Below are 19070 nucleotides of genomic sequence, written 5' to 3' on the forward strand. Positions count from 1 at the left end.
TTCGTTACAAATTTGTGCCAAGCTGTCGAAACTTTTATTTAAAATGGGTATTCCAAACAGACACACACACACATATAGGCAGCAAAGACTGGCAGGCGGCAGACATAGAGACACGCCTTCTTTCGACAGGAAAGCAGTAGATCGAGTAGATGTTGAAGAAAAATAATCGTATCCTTTGGCTAGATTTGCATTTCCTGTCAGGTAATTACCCGGTGATAGAGGCAGGCTCTCGCCATTCAACAAAACGAGCCGCTGACTTGGCCCGTCATCAATTCTAGCGCCGTTCTAATTAAAGATAGGCATCAAACATGCAAACGGAACGGAACCGAACACAACGGACAACGAACTCTAAAGGACTCTGGATCGTACGAGTGTGTGAGTCTCAGTATGTGTAAGCTTTTATATGTATATGCCTGAACAATGTAAGGTCCTGGCTGGGATTGTCGAGTGGAGTGTGCTTTGTAATTGATTTGCTGGCACTTTGTTGTTTGCCAAAGGTCGGTGGTCATGGGGGCAGCGCGGGTGAAATTTAATAAATATGAAAACATCAAATTATTTCAAATGCCTGAACTATCTTGTTTGTCCGCCCGTTAGTCCGTCTGTCCGCCTGACAAACGCCCGCCGAGCACGGAAAATATGCTTCCCAAAGCACATTGGGGGTGAAAGGTGGTCGGTTAGGCCGTCCTACCGCCTACCGCCTACCGCCCACTGCCCACTGCACACCGCCCATCCTCCTTCTGACTTTTGCATAATTCTGCAATTTCTCCACAACAAATCGCAGTTGATTGTTTTTGTTATGGTTGCTTTTTTCTGTCCGTTCTTTTGCATCTAGTACATACATAACTGCAGCCGGCAAAACTGCCTTAAAATATGCAACGAAACTTTGCTCAAAGCATAAAATAAACTCGGAGCAATTCCACTTTTGCCGGCAGGAGCTGGCTGGCTGGCAGGGTGGCTGGTTGGCCCAAAAGGGTGAAGGATTGGATTGGCATTGGGCTGGGAATGTGAATAGGAATCAGGATGAAAGAGTGAGAGGGTAGAAAAAGGGCAAGAGGTATGAGGCAAATAGGAAATCACTGTTTGCGAAAAACAAGCGCTGAAAATAAAGCTCACCAACACACTCGCATTAAACTGAAACGGAAATGCAAGGCATTCTTATGCATATCCTCTAAACAACTGCGCGCACACTGAGAAAGAAAGACACACACACACTTAGACACACACACACTTAGACACACACCCAGATGAGGAAAGGAGAGGCAGAAAGGAGCAGCCAGGAACTGTGGAGCTTCAGCTAACTCGTTTGGGGAATTGCTGCTGCTGCTGCTACTGCTTCTACAACTACTACTGCCGCCACTGCAAAAGGAATTTTTCATACGCAAATTAAATCTACTTCAAGTCTGCAGCTATGAACGCGCTCCTCTAGCCCTCCTCACTTGCCTCGTCCTTGCCGCCCCGCCAGGCCGCGCCCTTTCACGGCTTTTCTGGATTTCCAAGCTGCACTTGGCGAGATTTGCAAATATTCATTACATAATAAACTAAATAAAATGTGGGAATCCGGCTCAGCTCCGAGATTTTCTGAAGTCAAGAACTGCACTCGGCACTCAAATGGAAAGTACGTTAATAAACAAAACGGCTTTACCTGATGTGAGTAGCAACATAGAGACGAATTGAGGGCACAAATGGGTTCAAGTTTTATGGCCTTAGTAATATTATTAAATATAATTAAGACTAAATCATAAGGGAATATAGTTTAGTTCTAAATATTTTATATTTTTATAAACAAGCCTTTGCATCTCAGTGTACTCATCACACCTTTGGCTTGCAATCGGATCTATAAAAAGCAACAAATCAAATTCTTCTCTAATTCCTTTTCCGAATAGGATATCCAAGAAGCAAAGGATATATGTACATTTTACCAGCGGAATGTGTGGGAAATCAATGACATGTAAAAACTCTAATTAAACGCACATTTTTGTGCGCTAGCTTCATTCTTGTGTGCTTTGGAAGGGCGGCTATGGGCCATAAACTGGGCTCTACCCCATAAACACCAGACCATTTCCTTCCTTCCGGCTTCCTTGCCCGAGTTCTGGTAGCCAAACAACATGTGCCTTTTTAGGCCACAAATAATTGAAGGGTAGCTATATGATCTATGACTGTATTTAGACCTGGGGCCTACAGAAAGGGGGGAAAAGGATTACATATAATTGGGTATTTGATTTACCAACATTATTTAAACATATTTTTACCGAAAAAGATTTCCCTCATGATATTAATTCAACTCCCCAAAGCCTAGAACAATAAACTGAAAACATCTAAAATTAATGCGTATCATTCATTTCACTTCATTTGCATAATGGTATAATACCTTCTTTGGTAATAATTCGTTTACCACAACAACTCTGTTAGTGTGTTATACCAGAAAGCACTCGGTAGTTAGCCTTTTCGGATGTTTACTTCCCTCCCAAAAAAACAAAAAAAAGAACAACGCAATTATTTAGTATTTATATGGCTTATATATGGCATATAATTTTTCTTGGCTTTTTTCCACATTTTTACAGCGCTTTAACATGTAAATTCGATTTCACTGGACACGGGGGCCAGGGCCAGTCTGGCAACAAAACTCACAGCTCCCCCACAGTACACAAACACACACACACCTTAATTAAATTTCTAATTATTGTAATTAACCACATTAATATGACCTCATGCGCACCCTAATTTGCTGAAATTCCAAACGAAAACAAAAAGTCCGAGACGGAATGAGACGGAACCGAGAGTCCGGGTGTCCGGGTGACGGTCCGGGACGAAGTCCGGGAGTCGGTCCAAGTCTTGCGGGATATAAAATTGTGTAGAAAATTGTCGGTAAACATTTTTACAGTTTATTTGCAGAGCGTGGAAACGCGAAGCGAACCTTGCGGCCGCCACACTGATGCCCCACCCAATTGGTTGTATATTTGTGGGCTGTGGATGTGGTTTTGGACTTTAGCCGGTCTGCCCTTTTATTATACATATATATGTGCGACGGCAACAATGCTGTTCAACGGTTTGGCCTTAATGAGGTCATGTGTGTCGACCACGACAGCGCGACTAAGGACGATCAGGACTAGAACGACTAGGGCCAGTAGGAAGACCACGACAACGACAACGACAAGGACAACTGCGACGGCACTGGTGATTATGATGGCATGAAATTAACATTTAATTTGAGTTGAAGCGCCACCTAGCGGGAAATGGCTTTTTGGCTAATTTATGCCGCCAACGACAACGCCACCGCCGCCGCCGCCACCGCCACCGCCAATGTCTGAATGTGGCATCATTAGAGGGGCAAAGTTTGCGGTTTGCAGGCCCACGACCGACGGCCCTCGGCCCCTAACTGATTCCATTGGACAATGGCTTCTAATTTATGTTTGTCTTAGCAGATGCTGCCGCTTATGCCCCGCATCATGCCACATTCAACAGCCAAAGGGGCAACAAGTAAGACACTGGGAAACAATATATTAAAAAGGTTTTTACTTCAAGGAACAGGATGGAGGGATGCTAAGAAGAGTTGATGAGTAAGATGCAATCTATAGAACCATATGATTTTTAAAATTATTAAAAAACCTATCTATTTCTCTCAGTGTTAACCAGTTAAAAGTTTTTTTTCCGTACTCCTCTATATATATATATTTTTTTGTGGCCACAAAAGTTTTCCTGTCTGCGTTTAAGCGCAACCAGAAGAAAGTTTTCGGTTAAAAAACAAATTCTGTGCTTTCTCCTGCTCTGGCAAAACTTTCTTCGGGCTTATCAATGCTTTCACATTGATCAGCAAAATTTTTATTGAAAAACCAGCTTTGGCCCGCCGGCTTCGTGCTGTACAGATTGTACAGAAACGGAAACGCTTCCCCCTGTCGTTCCAGGACTTTCGTTATTCATCTCTAAATATTCGCTGCATTATTTATTAATGAGGCTTAAGAAGCGTCTAACGTTTCAAAGCGTACTGTTTTCTATCCTGCGGATAGAAAAGGAAACCGGAACCGCATCAGGGCACGGCACAGAAAAAAAAAACACCAAAAATACAGAAGCGAAAAGGGAAAAATGTGAGCACATTAAATATTAATTTCCATTTCGTAACTGATAAGAGCTAAAGTTTGTTTTGTGGAAGCCAAAAGGTCAGCGTCTGATGTAGCCCAGGGTCGAAGTGGAGAGAGCTTTCAATTAGCCGCGGCCAAGAAGCATTATAAATAGCGGAAAAAAGGGTTCAGTTCAGTTTTTAGCCCGAAGGGGATGCCACACTCATAAATTAGGCGGATAGTTGAAATGAGGAATGCGGATGGAAAGTTTTCAAGTTCTTATGGAGGTTATTTATTGATTTAGGAATCATATTCTTTACGAATTATAAAAACTATACAGCTACAGATAGGCTGATAGATATCCTACCCAAAAAAGTCCCGGTTTCAATTCCAGGTTATTGCTTCTTGTTAGGTCTCTGATTGTAAACACCCAACACTTGTCTTTTGACCCAAGAAACACTTCATTTCGGGCCTTCGAAACAACCGAAAACCGTAACGGACTGAAGTTAATTTTTGGCTCGTCCTCAGCCTATCGCAGGATAGGAAGGTATAGGGTAAAAAATCCAAATACAAATTCCATGAACAAAATGAAATGTCAACAGTAAATTTACCTTCGAGTTTTCCCTTTTTTTTTGGCCAGTTTGTCCCCTCAGTTTGTGTTTGGCCTTTGATTATTTTCTTTTCTAATGCGGCGAAAGCTCATTTTTCTTATTTTGAGGCGAAATTTTTCTTAATGGGATTTACAAAACGAAATGTCTACACAGATGCTTTGTGTGTGGATGGGTATGGGTCGTCTTCCTCCATTTTTTTCGGGGGGCCTTTTTCTTGGGTCATTGACGTAGTGTGTAAAATGGCGCATAAATATGTTGAAAATGGACTTGAGAATTTATTTACATAAAAAGGATTTAACAAATAAGGGCGCCGGGCGAAGAGAAAGGGACAATGTACTTTGAGTTGACTCGGCCTTGGTGATTTGTTGTTTGGGTGATTCGTTTCTTTTGTTATTTTAAGCGGGTGAGTGATCCGATTTTCTACCCAAAAAGTTGCCTGGCGACAGATGGGTATAAGACTCGATAGGTACGATGATGGGGATACTTAGAGAATACTTGGCTTATTGGATTTATCTGTTATGCCCGTAAATGACAATGGTCATTGATCACAAATCGAACAAATTCAGGAGTAGCTACTCCAAAGGCACACTGAAAATACACGGATTTCACAATTCCGCACGTTTCACTTATCGGTTGGAGTTCATTTCAAAAGCGAAGCATACTCGGCGGTATGTGAATGGATAGATAGACTAAGGAACTGAGTAAGAGAACTGAGGACCTGGAGGGATGGGCATGGGAAGCTTGTCGCGCTCTAAGCAGCAAATCCCTTCATCCGATTTAAGTAAATGCAAACAAAATAAGTAAATAGCAAGAAGCAACACTTCGTCTCCTTTTCTTGTTGCTTCCATTGCACAAAAGGGGCTTAGGCAGGAGGCGTTGCTGTGTTCTCCATTCTCCATCCGAAGGATTTTGGGGATGGCATCGCCACCCTTCATCGTCCCGGGCACTTGGATGAGAGCTTGTTAAAACTTTAAGTCCGTTTTACTTAACGTGGCTACATTTTAGCTGACAGTTGTAACTGTTTCTGTTTCTCCCGCTTGCCATCTTCTAGCCTCTAGCTTTGATTTCGACGTTTTTCTATGGTTTTTTCACTCTTAGCTGGCCCATTGTTCTTCAATCTTTAAGTTGTTAATTTTTAAAGCCGCCAAGGATTAAATCTTTTAACTATTTAACGGGCATTTTTTTGCCATTTTTTTTTTCCATGGTGCACTTTGCCATTGACAACGCCTTTAATTGACTTGCATTGTTGGCCCTTCTCTCTCTACTCTACGACATCTACATTGAAATCGTTTCGGTCTCGCTCCTTTGCGCTGACAAGCCCTGTAATTAGTCAACTTGGTTTGAGCCACTTTTTGCTATTGACACTTGGCCAAAAGCAACGATGCCTTTTAAGTTTCTCTCCTTCTTGCGTTTTCCCTTTTTAATTGAAAGACGCTCTTTGCAAAGTCCCTGATTAGGGCCATTAAGGCTAAAGGCTTCTCCCGAAACACACGTTGAGGCTTAAATCATTTTCTAGTTACTGGAAATTATTAAATGGAAAATGATATTTACCATATCACTTGGCCAAAAGCAACGATGCCTTTTAAGTTTCTCTCCTTCTTGCGTTTTCCCTTTTTAATTGAAAGACGCTCTTTGCAAAGTCCCTGATTAGGGCCATTAAGGCTAAAGGCTTCTCCCGAAACACACGTTGAGGCTTAAATCATTTTCTAGTTACTGGAAATTATTAAATGGAAAATGATATTTACCATTTAAAGAGGTTAAGTGAGCGTTTGCGTTCATTTTATTACAATTATGTACACTTCATCGCTTCGAAAATTGCAGAGAAAATTGCGGAAAGCATTCAACTCTTTAAAATTGCTTCCTGGCCAAAAGGAGTCGAAACCAATTCATTCACTCACCCACACCAACACCTACAGCTCGCTGGAAGTGCGCATATCTGCCTACCTCGGCATAATTCGAAATTAGTGCACTCAATGGCCATGGTTTCTCTACTTTTCCTACATTTTCGGCCTGCATATTTACCCAGAATGGCGGCTGATCGGGCCGAGGGGCTAAATGTTGGGCCTACCTCACCAGCTACTAGCTACCAGCTACCATCTACCAGCTGCTTCAGCTAAAAATGCAAAAATGCTTACGCCGGCCACCAATTTCATTCGCAACATGAGCGGCGGGGTAAGTGAGTGAAATTCGTGTTGGCTGTCGGTAGTGGCTGGACTACCCAAAAAAAAAAAAAAAATGGAATCTAAAAGAGCATCAATTTTTGCAACTGCAGCTAGGAAATTTCAACAAAGCTAGAATGATTTAGAGGAGAGGTGGACGGGTTACTGGGGGACAGCTGTAAAGCGCTGCGATGGACGGATCCTGGACTTGAATTTAAACTTTTGCTGCATAAGTTAGGGCGCTGACTCGCTGGTCCTGAAATATGAAAAATGTCTCCTAATGCTTTGACATTTCGCTCCAACTTTCCGTCTTCTTTTTTCCCAACTCTCCCTGTCTCGGTCTCGGTCTGTGTCTCCGACCAATCCCCAGGCTGTCTGTCTCTTTCCTGCCCCTGAAATGGCAAGGGCGTAAAATTGCCGTAACATGACAGCGAACAACTTGGCCAAAAGGTAACTCAAAACGCGCTGCAAACACGCACCCACCACCTCACCTGCCTGCCCCGACCACTCTCCATTTACTCACCACCGCACCCACGCCCGTGGAAAGCCCCACTGCCACGCCATTTGCCTAAAGTACTCTTCTCGACCGGCGCTTGTTAGTGTTGAGTTCGAAGAACATACACTGCCTCCCGCACATATACAAAAAAAAATATCCTTCTATCTACATATATATATATTTTCTTTCTACCTTTATCATCGAGGGCTAGAAGAAAGTTTTTCATAATGTGTGGAAAAAACTTATAGAAAAAAGAAAACGGCTGTTGAATTTAGTTGCAGGATTTTTAGGCATGCTTGGATTTGAATTTAACTGAAAGTTGCAACAATTTGTTCATAAAATAGCCAGATTTACAAGGCCCAGATTCAAATTTAAAAACTGTAATACTTTTTATATTAAAAACCTAAGAAAAATAGAGACAAAGTTCATACTGCTTCAAGAGTGAAACATAAATTAATAAATTCATAATGAACCTGTAACAAATTGTTACATTTTAGCCTCAAGAGCAGTGTTATATTCGGTACCTTTTTTCTCTAAAAAATAAATATTTTCCTTTACTTTCTGAGGGTTTTTCTTTTATTTTTTGCCTCTTTCTTGTCTACATTATTTATGTATTTTACTCTCGGCTGGCGCTGTTGGCTTTTAATAGTTTTGCATGTGTGGTGCGTGCATCTGTCTCACTCCGGAGCCCATGTTTACCGCATTGAAAAGTTTTCTTTGCAAAGTGCTCGGCACACACACACACACACCCATACAGGCGCGCAAATATGCCAAAAAATATGCTACACAAAAATCGCTCAAGTGCAAAGTTTTAACAATTGAAAAGTTCGCATGGCTTGAGCAGTGTTAACGAAAAAAAAAGTATCTGTATATATTCGGGGAAAAAAATAAACTAAAATATATGCTTCCCCCAGCAAGTAGTTAGCGTTTAAAGTGTGAAAAGTGTCAAGCGAGGAGCACCACTCGGATGGGTGTCAAGTGGTCGTATGAATGATGAAAAAGTTTAAGATTTCGGGTCTTAAAAAATGCGATAAAAAGTTAGACCTGCTTACTCAACAAATCGTTTATCAAAAATTTGCTACAACGCAATACAAATTCCCATTCTTATCGCCGATCACTATGCCAGGACTGTGAGACCCGGCTTTAAAGCTCAGTATACAGTTCAGTTAAAGTGTTTATCTTTTAAATTGCCAAAAAACCCTATTAAGTTTAAAGGTTTAGCTTCTCCAAAGGACGACGCATAGAGGAAAGCAGAATGAAGGAAAATGCCACTAAAAACAAACTATTCAAGCTTTTTTTTATGCGCTCTGAAAGTGGCCAAGAAAGAGGTAAGTCCTTCCCCTAGTGATTCTTATTTTTTTGTCCTTTCGTGCTTTCATTCTCGTATTCGGGTCTTTGGAGCCACCTTGCCAGAGCAATGAGGTGTGAAGATGAACTGTCGCAATTGTCTAACGGCTTTGTTGTTACCACTGCCACATAGATATATGTACTATATATCCAACAGCAGTGGCTTAGTCAGGGGTCCTTACTAAATGTATTATTGTTATCAAAAAAGCAATCATACTAGAAACTTTTTATTTTAAGAGATTAATTTTCCCATTTCTCTAAAGATCCCCAAAAAAAATTCAATCCAAACAAAAGCGGAAAAAAACTAATTCGAGAAGACCCAGAATCCCCTTTGGGAATGCAAATTCCCAGGACTACGCACCTGACAGCAGGTTGACAGACAGCAGGACACAGGACATCTTCTTGCCTTGGTGTATTTTTGTGGGGACTGCCTCTTGAGTGCTCCGTGCTCTGCTCTCTCTGCTGAAAGTGTGTTTGTGTGAAACGTAAAACAAATATCGCACTAAGGCGAAACCAAATCAAATGTAAAGCCCGGTGTGCGAGTGTCAGTCTGTGTGTGCTTTGTGGTATCCTCGACCATCCATCCAATCCAGCAGCACCCCATGCACCTCGGCACGCCTGACTTGGCTACACCTTTTGTAGAAATCCAACAATGTCAACTATGCAACACAAAAGCGACAATACTGTTGCTTTGTCTGACTGAGTGAGGGCCAAAAAAAAAACATCAAGAAGAAAAAAAAAGAGTGAGAATGTGAGTGCGGCAAGGTGGCAGTGGCTTTAGCTGTTGCTGCTGCTGCTTGCAGTGCCCTTGTTGTTGCCGTTTTTATGGACCATACAAAAATAGCTCACTTCTCCCCCAACATTGTCAACGGCTCGTCTTTGCCTTTTACTCTTTTTATTTTTTTTGTTTGACTATAATTTGTTTTGGTTTTTCCACACACAAACGCACAATTTGCATATGCATGGCTTTAATACCTCTTTTTTCCACCTTAAAGTCAGCCAGAAATAATGACATTAAAATTCACATTATATTAAAACCGAGAAAAGGAAAACAAAAGCCCAAATGCAAACAAAATTCTTGATTTTCGAGCGCGTGCCGGTTTAACCCCTTGGCGTGTGCCCCATATACAATACAAAAACCAAAAAAAAATACAACAAAATAAAGAATACATTCAACCAAACCCCGAAATGAAACGAACAACATGCAAATCAGGCAACAAACAGCAACAATAACAACCATAACTACAACTACTTCAGTTTTATGAGATCCAACCTCACCCAACGCTCTCCGCCCCATCATCTCCTCCCCCTTTGGTCCTTAGCCTTTAGCCCTTTACCACCACATTGACAATTATTAGACCGACCACGCCCCTTGTCGTGCTCATAAATTTTGTAATTATTCCCCTGCGTGCCAAGGGGAAAGTCAAAAAAAGAACAACACAAATTGAGCCAAATACACGCATGTCTGGGCCAAGTATGGAGCAGTGAAGAGATGAGTTGGGATTGTAAGTGGAGCGATTGTTTACCTACAAAATGTGGGATGGTTTGTATTTAAATTTAATTAATTTGTTCTAAAATATGTAAGGTTTTGCTTAAAAGAGTCTTTAATTGATGGAAGGGCTGCTATAACTATACTATATTATAGTTTCTTATCCCTAGTTTAATTTTAAATAAAAGAAACTTGAAGAAACTTTTTAATAATTACCCCTTTGTCTAGCAAATAATCAATAAAACAAATTATTCCACATGTCCCTCTAAACACCCTGAAAAGTAGGCAATAAATATTTTATTTGCCCATCCCGGTAACTTTCTAATTGATTAAATGAGTTTGAGGCATGCAGTAACAATAACAGCTACCAAAAAAGGAGAAAAAAAATTAATTTTTGTTCAACAAAGTCTACGGTTTCAGGCCGAAGCCAATCTTTTGCACCGACTTGGTGCCAAGACGAGAGAAAAAATGGCTGGAAAAATGGTTTTATAAATTCAACTTAAAAGGCTGCGAGTCACTGGGTACCGCAGTGCAGCCATAAACATTAATTAAAAGTTTTGACCCTTTTTGCCGTTGCTCAGGGGCTCATCAGCTGCAATATTCATGCAAAGCCAGGACATACTCACACACACATACAAGTACAATAAAATGCACTCAAAATTGTTGCTGTGGGAGAATAGGAGAATCTGGAAAAGTGAGTAGCGTAGAAACGGAGAATCGGACAGAAAAGTGAAGCCATGGAGCATGAGAATACCGCGGCAGCAGACGGCCTCAGTGGCCTTATTTGCACGTAGGGCTAACAAAAATTACGAGTTAAGCACTTTCTGCCCATGGCAAACATTCAAACATTGCCACACATACTCGGTCTTCAATCTCCGCGCGGTCCACACATGACTCATGAATCATTTAGCACACACTCGGCCGGCAAACTTTTTCTTTTTTTTCACTTTGGTTTCATTTTATTTTTTTTTTTTTTGGGCCATTTACATGAAAAGTGTTGGCGGGAAAATGTTCAGTTTTTCACCGCTTTCGGACAGTTTTTCTCGGTTTTTTTGTGTGGCTTGTCGAAAATATGACTGGGACATATGGGCAAACAATTGTCATCGTGTTGTGAGTGTTACTATCTGTATAAGTATTCATGGCTGTGTGTGGCATACTTTTGCCAGGATGTTCGGACACTAAAAACAAATAGTCAAGTGACAAATTCACCAAACACCCAGGACAGTCAACAGCAAAGGCAGCCAAGCATTAAATTAACATTTTTCTAATTAAAGTGGCCAGTAAAAGTGGTCAAGTTATAAAAGTAAAAGGCAAAGATTTGCATAAAAGTTTATGGACTTTAAGGACTATTTTAAAGAGAAGGTGAAACAGAAATTTAAAAATATATACTGTTTATTCAATTTCATTTCGGGCCATGACAAATATAAGCTTTTAGTTGAAAAATACATTTAACGTATTTAATGGACCGCAATTAGTGGAAAGATATAGACGGCCATTTTCAATTGTCAGCAATGGCCGCAGATAAATGTTGATTTATCTCAAGGCGTCCGTCTCTTTTCACATTAATGTGTTGACATTTTTGGGCCACAGTCCCCCCACCTACACCTCCGTCTCTACCTCTGCCCTTGCCCCAAACAAATAAATAAGAATAATAACAAAAAAAAACTAACAGCCATTTTAATGGGGAGTATAAGAGGAAACCACCCACTCGGCGGCCTTGTAATGAAAAGTAATAATATTAAATTAACAGAACTCTCATGAATTGTTGCCGCTTGGCCAGAGACAACCTTTGGGAAATGGGATGGCTATGGAGTGGCCCGAAAGCCTCCCCTCCGGTCCACACTATTTTTTGCTAGGCCGCAACAAACATCTTATTTATGGTCTCGTTTCTCGTAAAAATTTGTTATTTAGATTTATGGCGTTTGGCTCTTTGTTGTTGCCAACATTTATTTATCTTTCTTTCATTCCGTCTTTTCTTCTGCCGCTCTTTTTGTAACCCAATAAGTGAAGGGGGCGGGCCAGCGGGACTTTCTCCACTCATTTTGGCCACTGAAATTTTAGAGCCACTTTAGCTGGCCACTTGTCCGTCGGCTAGCAGACGAAAAAACATTCTGATAAATGTCCGGGCATTATTATTGCCGGACCACTCGGATATATGTTGGCTAATATAATGATATGCGGCATTAACAAAGTGCATACGCATTTGCGTTGGTCATTTGCCAAAAGGCAGCGATTTGTTGGCCAAGACTTGCCTGTTTTTTCGGGTCTTTAGCCATTTTTTTGTAACATTAAGCTTAACAAAGGCCATAGACAATAAGTTTTTCTGCTATATTAACTTGGAAATTTACCATAAAAAATATTTAGATGTTGGATATTGAATAAATTAAATGAGCATTAATCTAGAAATCGTTTAAGGTATTCCCCACTAGAATCGGATGAAAATTGGCCAAGATATAGGCATCGCAAGGGACCAAATTGTCCTTCCATGCACTTTTCACAACTTTTGAAGGGGACCCCCAGAAAATTTGACAAAAAATCTAAAAAATATTTTGTTGTGGGATTTTGATGCAGATTAACGGAGAATCAATATAGAAATCGATTAAGGTATTCCGCTCAAGAATCGGATGGAAATTGGCCAAGATATAGGCATCGCAAGGGACCAAATTGTCCTTCCATGCACTTTTCACAACTTTTGAAGGGGACCCCCAGAAAAGTTGACAAAAAATCTAAAAAATATTTTGTTGTGGGATTTTGATGCAGATTAACGGAGAATCAATATAGAAATCGATTAAGGTATTCCGCTCAAGAATCGGATGAAAATTGGCCAAGATATAGGCATCGCAAGGGACCAAATTGTCCTTCCATGCACTTTTCACAACTTTTGAAGGGGACCCCCAGAAAATTTGATAAAAAATCTAAAAAATATTTTGTTGTGGGATTTTGATGCAGATTAACGGAGAATCAATATAGAAATCGATTAAGGTATTCCGCTCAAGAATCGGATGGAAATTGGCCAAGATATAGGCATCGCAAGGGACCAAATTGTCCTTCCATGCACTTTTCACAACTTTTGAAGGGGACCCCCAGAAAATTTGACAAAAAATCTAAAAAATATTTTGTTGTGGGATTTTGATGCAGATTGACGTAGAATCAATATAGAAATCGATTAAGGTATTCCGCTCAAGAATCGGATGGAAATTGGCCAAGATATAGGCATCGCAAGGGACCAAATTGTCCTTCCATGCACTTTTCACAACTTTTGAAGGGGACCCCCAGAAAATTTGACAAAAAATCTAAAAAATATTTTGTTGTGGAATTTTGATGCAGATTAACGGAGAATCAATACAGAAATCGATTAAGGTATTCCGCTCAAGAATCGGATGGAAATTGGCCAAGATATAGGCATCGCAAGGGACCAAATTTTCCTTCCATGCACTTTTCACAACTTTTGAAGGGGACCCCCAGAAAATTTGACAAAAAATCTAAAAAATATTTTGTTGTGGGATTTTGATGCAGATTAACGGAGAATCAATATAGAAATCGATTAAGGTATTCCGCTCAAGAATCGGATGGAAATTGGCCAAGATATAGGCATCGCAAGGGACCAAATTGTCCTTCCATGCACTTTTCACAACTTTTGAAGGGGACCCCCAGAAAAGTTGACAAAAAATCTAAAAAATATTTTGTTGTGGGATTTTGATGCAGATTAACGGAGAATCAATATAGAAATCGATTAAGGTATTCCGCTCAAGAATCGGATGGAAATTGGCCAAGATATAGGCATCGCAAGGGACCAAATTGTCCTTCCATGCACTTTTCACAACTTTTGAAGGGGACCCCCAGAAAATTTGACAAAAAATCTAAAAAATATTTTGTTGTGGGATTTTGATGCAGATTGACGTAGAATCAATATAGAAATCGTTTAAGGTATTCCCCACCAGAATCGGATGGAAATTGGAATTAAAGTCTTCTCATAGATTCAAAGTTTCAGAATATTTTTGAAAGATTTTATATACATCTATTCCAAAAAGCTCCTATTTAACCAATACTTTATTGGGCGAAAACTTTCAATTGATTTGTGATTGGGCTGCTTCTACGGTTTAATTACCTTTCGCTTGGCAAACTCCATCAAACAGAAAGTTATCAATTTCGGATTAGTTTTACCCACAAAAACAAACAGAAACCAAATTCGACTTTAACCATATTTCATCCTGACACGTTCCTGGCTCCCAACTCCTGCCCACTGCCGTGGCTTGCTTTTTCCGCCGGAGCTGGAAAACTTTTGCTATATGTTAATTATGGCTCGGCATTTATTTGCGACTTAATATGGCATATGCGTGGGCTATATCCACATATAGTTTAGTGCCGTTCGCTCCTAGTTTAGGTAGCGATTTTTCCCCGACAACTCCACATTCCCATAGTTTCATTTTTATTTTTTTTGTGCCCGCGTTCTCGCTGTCTAAACGAAAACTTTTCAAATTATCGTGGCATCAACTTTTTTTCTTTCTGGCCTTTTTTGCCACTGATGAGTGGAATGGAGTGTAGCTTAGTAAGGAGAGAGAGCTATGAGGCCTGGAGTTGCGCAAATTAATTAAAACTTGTTGCAAAAACCAAAAGTGAAATGAGTTCCCTTTGCGTAAAATATTTGGGAGAAGTCGATCCCAGTCGAGTGCCAAGTAGGAGTAGCAGCGCACTGCAGTAGTCGAATCGGCAATTGTCGAGCGAGGGGGCTTTTGTGTCATAATTTTGAACAAACGACAAATTAGCTGGCTAAAACTGGGCGGACGGAAGGGCCTAGACATTGTGGTCGTTGTGGGGGGACGTGTGGGGCGCATGAGGCATGCCCCAAAAACCATTTACATGGCAAACAGCAAACAGTTTTGCATATGTTTTTAGATACTTTCCCCGGCACTGTGCAGCCTGTCCAACAGTTTGTCGGTCTGTCAACGCCCGAAGAGCTTCGGCAAAAACAAAGCAGCGAAAAATGGAAACAATACAACAACAACAAAAAATATATATAAACACAGAGGCAGTGGCAGCCGCAACCCGCAACGAGTTGTACAAACATTTCACGCGGCAAAGTGCCGCATAAATTTCAATTTAATGCCACATACACAAAAAGAGGTGCGACAAAATGCAAACTGCAAGCTGCAAACTGCAAACTGCAGGGTAACCGGGCACCGGGCGCCGGGCACTGGGCCACTAAAAACAACAAAAAATAAAAATGGTAACAAAAACAGCAAAATACATCAGGATGTGCAATGTTTGTGTTGCCTGTTTTTCTGACTCTGTCCCCTGCAGCTTGTTTATCGGTACAACGGAGCCCGTCCGCCCCGCTGCTACCACCTCTAGGTGGCACCCCCAGGAATACCCCCACCGTCACTGGCAAGAATGAAATGAAGCGTCTATGAAAGGTAAGTGGCATAGAGAGCGGAATGCCCGGGGCAAAAGTCATATGGTTGCAGCCTCGACACTTCCATTTCCAGTTCTACTTCCACATCCACTTCCAGTTCCCTAAAAGGCCTTGGCGAAAAATATGAGCCACATTTGACTGCAATTCTGAAATGTCAACACTTTGATTGTTATTTGTTTTCCTTTCGTTTAAGTGACAAAAGTGCCTCGAAGGGGGCGGACTTGATTTAGGTGGCATTGCTAATTGAATACAAAACGCAAAAAAAAGGGGCATACTAAGTAATACAAGGAGGGAGAAAAAAGGGCTTAAGTAACGAGATTCAATTATGGTTTGATTTAAGAATGATAATGCTTAAAAATAGTCAAAGGTTAGGGCTTCAAGAATATTTCCAAGTTAGTTTGCAAATTTGGCCAATTTGAGCTTCAACTGATTAAAAATTCTTTTCTGTTCGAATCCTTGAGCTTAATAAATAGTCAGCCTCCATCTACATCTCCACCTACAAGTTAATTTTAACACTTGAAGTCAACTTCAGCTGAAATCCAAGTAAAACTCAACTCCACTTCAAAGTTGGGCTCACTGGCAAGAATGTTCCCACTAAAGTTCAAAATTAAGAGCAAACTTAACGTAAACTTAGCTTAACTTGCGTGTAAAGTGGCGGCATAAATATGAAACTAAAATACGGAAAACGAGTCCTTAAGGATAATTTTTGTAAACTCAAACTTATATATATATAGAAGGAATTTTGGGGTTGTACTCACGGACTGCATCGACGATTTGGGGCGTCCAGGTGAGCAACAGCAACGCTAATAGGCTGGATGCTGCAACAAGACTGGATACTGCCATCTGCAGACCCATTATTTCGCTATATCTATGGTATGTGTTGGGTAGAGGTGTGAGTGTGTTTATCGGAGAGGCTTTTGATTCAGCAACAACAACAATGGTTATTAATTCTAAATGCTTTTATTTACACGGGCGATGTCTCAGTCAGACTTATTCTTTGGCTGACTCACTCACTCGCTCGATCGCACTGCAACTTTGGCTATAAGTGCAAGTGCAGTTGCAATTGAAGTTGCAGTTGCAATGTGGATGCCAACAGAAACAATTTGTATCAAGTGGGATTTTGGGGAAAGGAGAAGCAAGGTTGGGTTTTTGGTTTTGAGAGGAATTCGTTTTGTGTTAATTGTTGATTTTGTTTGTTTTTGTTTTTAGGTTTTAGGTTTAAGGTTTTAGGTTGTGTGTTTCGTATATTTGCAATATAAATATCAGGGATGTTGCAAAGTGTTTCAATCGTTTGTTAAGTACATTTTCGCAAGCCGAAAGTCATCGGATATTACAAGACGTGTCAGTAAATGCGATGTCATCATCATTATTGGCATGATAGCAACATGTCGTATTTGTTACAAGTGTTTCCAATTGTTGTCGTCACGTTGCAGTTAATCGTACAATTAGTTGTAGATGTCGTGGTTGTTTTCGTTGATCACACATATTGATTGTTTTGGACATTTTTGGGTCAGCAATCGCGTCCAGTTTATTGCCGTTTATTGGGTTGATTTTTGGGTTGCAGCATCGATGATATCGCCGCCATTATATGGTTACCATGTGGAGGGAAGCTGTTGTTACTTATCTAATCAAATACATTTACCTGCCTAAGTCGCAACTTAATACTTAAAGAACTCTTATGTGTATATATCATTTATATCTAAAATAAAATCTGAGATATGCAGTTTATTCCTTTGACTTATTGATTTATATGTTTTTATTGTGATTCGTTATTCGAATTTCGAGCGATGTTTGCCGGTATCTGCAAAAAAGATGCCACAGAGAGCAAATGTTAAGGATAAAAGTCAGTCAACCTGGCTTAAATTGTCAGAGACCTTTGCATGTGGTTTTGTGGCCAGGACGAAAAGTGAAAATCCGTTTGACTCGTTTAGCTTGCAAATTCCAGACAAAATAAACAAAACAAGAGAAACCCAAAGCGTTTTTGGCAGTCTTCGAATAAAATTAGTTTTTGTTTCTATTTGGAAATATTTCATTGATGAAATGTTTTGAAAAGGAAATTGTTTTCAAGAGAACAAAGAATTTACTCGCCTAAAGGAAAAAGATTTCCTAATAAGCTGCTAATAAGAAGGTAATCTGCCAGCTATTAGTAAGGGGGATAATCACAGAACAACTTAACAACTCGACCACAATGTAATATGTTAAAATCGGAATAGTGAAGCAAATCACCCTGAAGCGAATTCTCAAAGCAAACGCAATAATTACTGTAACAGGAGCACATTCAGCAGCAATTAAATAGTCAGCTTACTTGCCAAAGAAAACCAAAAAATCAACATCAAGCCCCAGCCATCTAAAAGCCAAATCCAATTGCGACAGGCCAACAATTTGGCTCTAATGGAAAGGGTATGGCTATTTTTGATTTTTCTGTTACCAATTCTGTTACCGACCTTTTCACCTCTTTCACACTGCTTTGTTTACATCAAGTTATAGACCCACTTAGCAGGCTGGATAAAAAAAAATTGGAAATGAAAGCGGAACAGTGACTGCAGGTAGGCTACTACCATCAATCCGTATCCGTACATTCGGGCTATATGTATACATGCACTTGTAAAAATCAATTAAACTTTTCAAGTGAAGTTATAATGGCTGGAAAGCCCCTTTCCCCCGATTTCTTCTTGATTTTTTTTTTTTTTTTTTTGTGGACTTTCTCTTATAACGCCAGGCAGCAGTGTTGTTTTTGTTGCCCTCGGCTGGCAGTAGCAGTCAGTTTTCTTATTGTTTTCATAGCCTTGCAACAATGCTATCGTTGCTGTTGTTGCAGTTGTCAAAAGTTTTAAAATAATTGGATTTTTTCGGTGTGTATGTGCCGAGTGCCCGAGTGTGGAGTGCAGAGTGGAGTGGGTAAAGTGTAAGCACAGCACGAACGTTGGAATGTTGACGACTGCCGAGGGATCGGATCGGAACGGATTGGAGATTGGAGGAGGTCCTGGAAGCCACTCTAGGTACTCACTCTCCGCCTCCAGCTCATTCTATATAAATTAAAATTTCTTTGTTGCAACCCCTTGCAACCACCCACCCACACACTCATCCTTATACTCATACATATGCAGAGGCTTCAGATACACCCACAAAAAGGGGCGAGGGCGTACTTAATGCAGGATTGCTGCAGTCATCGCCATCGCCATCATCGTGAGTATTACCCAATTTCCAGCTGAAGTTTTCAACACCAAATTGTAAACGTCAACAGCAACAACAACAACAACAAAAACAGGAAGAACAGAACCTGGCACTGGGGGATATGGGCTGGTTTAACTGTGTGGGTGTGGTCGATCAGCCGCCTATATGTATAGCCAGGCCACGCCATGACGAACGTTTCGTAAAACGCTATTTGAACAGACAGTCCAAGGGGGGGAAGTGTTCAAGAGCTTCACTCAAAAGGGGGGCGGCCTGGGCGGATTTCTTTCGGCTTAAAGAATGCAAATAAGAGTGAATATTAAGCACAC

At 40.6% G+C, this 19070-nt stretch overlaps 1 protein-coding gene across 5 annotated transcripts in view; it reads right to left on the reverse strand.

Moving 5' to 3' along the window:
- The window catches only part of Lar (tyrosine-protein phosphatase Lar), a 111377-nt gene that overhangs the window by 70835 nt on the left and 21472 nt on the right, over positions 1-19070 (reverse strand). For all 5 annotated transcript variants that reach the window (XM_043213237.2, XM_043213235.2, XM_043213230.2 and 2 more), the window contains exon 3: positions 16329-16609. In XM_043213237.2, the coding sequence (XP_043069172.1) occupies positions 16329-16425 (97 nt within the window). In that variant the 5' untranslated portion in view covers positions 16426-16609. The remainder of the gene's footprint in view (positions 1-16328; positions 16610-19070) is intronic.

Source organism: Drosophila bipectinata, chromosome 2L, assembly GCF_030179905.1.
Source record: "Drosophila bipectinata strain 14024-0381.07 chromosome 2L, DbipHiC1v2, whole genome shotgun sequence".
Taxonomy (NCBI): Eukaryota; Metazoa; Arthropoda; class Insecta; order Diptera; family Drosophilidae; genus Drosophila; species Drosophila bipectinata.